We start from the raw sequence: 5,816 nt of genomic DNA on the forward strand, positions 1-5,816 counted from the left end.
GAATGAAAATGTGAATTATTATCTTTACTGTCAAACATATTGAGTTCATGGATTGTTGTTTTGAGTGTCAGTTTGGGGTTTAAAAAGAGAAATTAACGGATCGTACCATTATAGTCCGTGAAAGGTTTTCCCACTCACTCCGTCGCGCTCTTTCTGTTCGGATTCCGTGGGAGAAGGTATGAAGTTTTATTTTCTGTGTTCAATAAGTGTATTTTAAGTATAATAAGTAATAGTTTGATTACTGTTCTTGTAAAGTAATGTTCTCTGGAGCACTTGAACTTTGTTAAACTGATAGAACTGTGTTAGATATTTAGCTTCTCTTATGCTACATGAAACATTGCTAATGAAAATGCTACATCCATGTTCTGAAAATAGTACTGTTCATGGTTAAATAGGCGCTGTGGAATACTGATCAGAAAAATCCTGTTTTGACTACCATTTCTGCTATTTGAATGCAAGTATGTAATGTTTCATTGCTTTTGGTGGGAATATTTTGTCTAATTGTTTTTCGGTTATTCATGTACTGTTTAAGATTATTATGCTCATGTTTGGGCCTAGTTATTCCATCCATCCATTTTCTTGCACCCTTGTCCCTTAATGGGGTCGGGAGGGTTGCTGGTGCCCATCTCCAGCTAACATTTCGGGCGAGCGGCGGGGAACACCCTGGACAGGTCGCCAGTCTGTTGCAGGGCAACACAGAGACACACAGGACACGACCACGCACACACACACACTCACACTCACACCTAGGGGTAATTTGGAAAGGCCAATTAACCTAACAGTCATGTTTTTGGACTGTGGGAGGAAACCGGAGTACGGAGAAAACCCACGAATGCACAGGGAGAACATGCAAACTCCATGCAGAAAGACCGGGGCCGGGAATCGAACCCAGAACCTTCTTGCTGCAAGGCAACAGCTCTACCAACTGCGCCACTGTGCAGTCAGGCCTAGTTATTAATTATTGCAATTAATTTTAGTTTATTACGTGTTATTTTACACAAGTCGCACGGGCTTTTTCTGTTCGGATTCCGTGGGAGAAGGCGCTGTGGAACACTGTGATCAGAAAAATCCTGTTTTGGCTACTATTTTCTGCTATTTGAATGCAGGAGCATTAAAAGTGCCTTAAGCTCAGCTGTTGTCTGGCTGTTATTTCCCACAAGACACAACGCAGGCTGAAAAACTAATTATGATACAAGGATTTTGTATCAGTCAATATCAATAATTATTTATTAGTTTTTGTTTTAAATACCTGAAATACTGTCAAACTGGTGGCATGACCTTCCCTGCTTTATTCAGTTTCCTCCAGCTTTTCTCATTTCTCTCCATGCTGCTGTTTTTTTTTTGTTTGTTTTTTTTTAAGGTACGAAGTTATGAAGCACGATGGATAAACCTGAAACTGCTGCACAAGTTACTCAACAGGTTGCTAGGTAACCAAAGAAAATGAGGTAGTTGATGCTACCCACCTTGCCTGGCTAGCTGTGAGAGGAGCTAAAGCTTTTCCTCCAACTACATTCCCCAGAATGCTGTGTAGTTCTGGATCAGAGTTCAGTGAAATTATTGAACATTCTATCCGACAAATTTTCTATTTATATTGACAATATGTCTGTCAACATCTATTTTCATTGATTTATTGCTGAGCCCTAGACCAGATGAGTTTTTAATTAATTGGAAAAATAGTAATTCGTCATTGAAATCTATTTTCTAATTTAATTCACTTCACAATTAAATTTCAATTATATATTTATTAGTCTTCATCTTCATCGTCTTCTGACGCCTCTGCCTCCTCCAGGGCTGCTTGCTGCTCTTCTAAATCTTCTTTCAAAGCTTGCTCTTCCTCTGGGGTTGGGTCAAGGCCCTCTGTGATTTCTGGTCCATTTTGATATTCCATTAGTGGTGGTGGGGGAATGGGTGGGCTGTACACCTCCCCTACATACTTCAGACCCAATCCAATATAAATGTTCTCAAACTTCCTAAGATTGGTGAAAAAGACATGTCTGTTAGTTATAGTATTACCATACAGAGAGAAAACACTAAAACAGTTTAATCTCTTCCTGCATTTACTTTCCACATGCATAAGCAAATGCTCCTGGCCAGAGGTTAGAACGCAGCACAGCTATAGCATGCTGAAAAGTCAGTATGGTGGACACCTTGGAGCTCCATGGAGAAGTATTGAACATTTCTGAAGACACAAGGAAAAAAAAAAGGTAAGATTCCGCTGGCTCAACAAGACTGCAGGATTTAAAAAAATTTAAATAACTTGTGCCATTATAAAAGTGATATGATGGACCTGTTAAAAACAGAGTCTCACAAAAATGCCACTGATGGAGTAAGCTAAAAGACCAAAACTGTCTGCAACGTAATAAAAACCTTTGTTTTCTGACATAATGCAACTCACAGTTTATGGTAAGAAGACAGTGAAAGTACTGAGCCTGCCGGGTGCTTTCCATGTCAAACATGGCACTAAAAGATGTTTGACGCCCAACTGCATCCACAGTGCTCACACATTCATCCAGATTGGTAAGCAACTTTTGAGTTACATACTTTTACCAGGGGAATGTTTTTTTTTTTTTCTAAAATAAAGCTTAATGCAGAATGAAAAATAAGTATTTGGTACAACTTTTCAAGTTTTTTTCACTCAAAAAATGGAAAGGGTTTTATCATAGCTTCATCTCAATAGTGAAATACAAATTTTACAAAAAAAAAATCCAGAGAATATTGTGTCTGTGTACGCACACACACACACACATTTATTGCATAACAATAAACTTGAAGATATTCTGTCGAAGAGTCATTGCTAAAAACTCTCTGACCTGCATCTTGGGATAGAGGTGTGAGCAAAGCAGGTCCAACCTCAGGCTCCACCTCTTCAGACTCTTCTTCATTCTCATCACCTTCCTCATCCTCATTAGACTCTTCATCTGGTTTCACAGCTATGTTCACCCAAGTACAGCGTCCCTAAAATCAGTGATTACTCAGTAAATGTATGGAGAAATTGAGAAAATATTCCTGTTTCTGAGAGAAGGGATTTACCTGTTGCAAGATGTGTTGGACATGATGGACCCATGTTGACAATGATTCGGCCATTTCACTAACAGGAATCTCCTCAAAATCAGGGTTCACTTCAAAGCTGTCTCGGGGTATCTCGTCTTCCTCGTCGTCTTCCTCCTCACCTCCCTGGTAGAAACCCTGAGGGCTAACCTGTGTGCCAGCAGAGATCCGAGCAATCTGTGCTCTCAGATAATTAGACTCATTCCCAGGAAATGGTGGGTAGCTTACAACGGGGCTCTCCAGGTTTCCAGTAAAGAATTTACGGATCTGACGAGCAGTGTTGATCTGTGCAGGACTAACTGATGGGAGCTTTATCCAAGGAAGACCTGGCTCTTTGCACACGTAGTAAGCAAATTTATTTGCACCTGTTCCAATGGCCTCCTTCGGTGCATCAAGTTGGGGTTTATAAATTGATTGAGGAAGAGGATCTGCCTGAAAAAACAAAACAAATAACACCAAAGAGCAGAATGCATTTTTTACAGAGGAATCATCTCCTAAAAGATGTGAAGGGATTGGACCTAAACTATCATCATCTACTGAAGTTTATGGTTTGTTTTGTTTTTCTGTTCATTTTTGCTCTGCCATTTAACAATGGCTTATTATTGTTTGTGATTTTCTCCATACTGTAGTGAAAAAAAGTACTTTAGTATATTTCAAATATACTTACATTTGTTTAAGTATACTTCAAGTATACCAAGTATTAGAGGTGTGCCGATCGATCGGTCACCGATCATAATCGGCCAATTTTTTGTAAAAAAGTGCATGATCGGTGATCGGCGATCATTGACTCTTGTTGCCGATACCGATCACCTGCATCTCATTTCTCAGCCTGCCTGTGCAGCTGGTCTCTTTCCTTCACCCTGCGCAAACGCGCAGCAACAAATCCTAAGCGATGTGGAACTCTAACGCACTGAGTGAATGGGGAAGTTTGCGTGTTGCGGCGGAAAATTGAAGCACGTCAAAATGCATCAACACAACGAAGCTAATACGACATAAAAACAATGCCAWACTTGACGGAGTTTGGCTACATCGAGGCTCACTGCAGTAAAAAAGACATATGGAGGATCAGATAGCAGGTAAAGCAGCGCACAGCTACAAACACTCACCCGGATTAGCATGACGGTCAGAAAGCTAAACAAATAACCCGCAAAATTATTTAAGTCTTCGAGCTGCGATGTAAGACGCTGGTTCTGCTCTCGCTGTTGAACCGCTGCTACGCACTACAGCAGTTCAACAGCTGCGGATCTGACAAACAGCTGTCACATCCGCAGCTGTTGGTGGAGCAGACGGAGCGCCGCTTCTGCTCCACCTGGTAGTGACTCTCACTGAACCTCTGTTTAAAGCTGCAGCATCTAACCTAAAAAATACATTTTACATACGTATTAAAACTTTCGCTGTCCTGGCATGAGACCGATGATCTCTAAAAAAAAAAAATCAATCTCCTCCCTGCTCTCCGCTCAGTCAGAAACAGCCACTCAGAACTAGCAGTAATCAGCTAGCTGCCATGCTATCAGGAAGTTTTCATTCAGTAACTCTGGATTGTTTATTGTAATGGATCCTGTATTTGCCTTTGAATGTTAAGTTTTATACTTGAATTTTTTTTGGCAATGTTGAGAGGTTTTATTTTGGCTCTTTGCATTATTTAGCCTCTTCAGAGCCTCCATATGTTATCAGTCTGTTAAAGATAGTATTACTGATAGAAGTACAATTTGCAGAATGCCTGTTTTGTTTAGTTTTCTTCTTGGAAAAAGTTATTAAAAACAAGTTTTTGTCTAAATTAAGGTGAATTCATGGTTCCTTTTTCCACATAATGTAACCGGTAGTGTTTATGATAAAAAGAATTATAATAATTATGTGATCGGTATCGGTGATCGGCAGGAAAAAACCTGATCGGCACATCTCTACTAAGTATTAAGTGTACTACCAATAAACATATACAAAGTATACTAAAAGTATGCTTGAACCAATTTTGGCATTATAACTTTAAACATACTTAAATATAATTGTACCAAAATACACTTTTAAGAAATATATTAAATAAAAGTATACTTTAAGTGAACAAAATAAATATTTGCCCAAGTGCAAATATACACTTGCTCAAGTGTACATTTAAAATATATTTTAAATATGTTTAAATATATTTTGTGTATAGTTTAAAACAGTGGTCCACAACCCCCGGTCCGTGGACCAATTGGTACCGGGCCGCGCAGGAAATAGTGAAATATTTCCGTTTTATGTATTATTGGAGTCTGGAGGATCTTTTATTTTGAAAATCCTTTAACCGGATTCTCTCRGTTACTTGCACGCCAACACTGAGCCCACAAGCAGCAAAATGAGTAAGAAACAGATCAGATGTCTTTGGAAAGTTTCTTTGCAAAGGGGAAAGGGCCCAGAGAAGAGACAGGAGAATGGATTTATCCCGGACCGGTAGGTGAGCCCCACATTACAAGCCGCTCTGCGTAACATGCATAAGAGCAATTTTAAATGTGTGTGTGCACATTATATATATAATTTAAAAAATAACCAAACTGAATAGTTGGTTATTTTTTAAGCCCCTCTGTCATTTGACATGTTATAATTAACACCTTAAACTGGCGCACATGGAGACATAATAGACTTTACGCAAAGAGTTCAACACAGAGGCAACTAAAATCAATCAAAAGATCCTTTCTGAATATCATCTCATGGACAATGAACTAAATGCGTCTTTCTGACCGGGAGCTGACAGCGTGTTGAAGAGTTATGGACACCTTGGTTAGGAAGCTCTG

General features: G+C 39.4%; 1 protein-coding gene across 2 annotated transcripts in view; it reads right to left on the reverse strand.

Annotated features, from left to right (window-relative positions):
• Positions 1–1,722: 1,722 nt before the first annotated feature.
• The window catches only part of rsph4a (radial spoke head component 4A), a 37,792-nt gene continuing 33,698 nt past the window's right edge, over positions 1,723–5,816 (reverse strand). The window contains exons 4-8 of one of the 2 annotated variants that reach the window (XM_008408183.2): positions 3,277–3,480; positions 3,031–3,174; positions 2,811–2,955; positions 2,062–2,179; positions 1,723–1,970 (exon numbers count right to left, since the gene is read on the reverse strand). In XM_008408183.2, coding sequence (XP_008406405.1) covers positions 1,745–1,970; positions 2,062–2,179; positions 2,811–2,955; positions 3,031–3,174; positions 3,277–3,480 — 837 coding nt within the window. In that variant the 3' untranslated portion in view covers positions 1,723–1,744. Of the gene's footprint in view, positions 1,971–2,061; positions 2,180–2,810; positions 2,956–3,030; positions 3,481–5,816 lie in introns of both variants that reach the window. The other variant, XM_008408182.1, reaches the window with a different exon arrangement.

The sequence above is a fragment of the Poecilia reticulata genome, linkage group LG4 (genome assembly GCF_000633615.1).
Source record: "Poecilia reticulata strain Guanapo linkage group LG4, Guppy_female_1.0+MT, whole genome shotgun sequence".
NCBI lineage: Eukaryota > Metazoa > Chordata > Actinopteri > Cyprinodontiformes > Poeciliidae > Poecilia > Poecilia reticulata.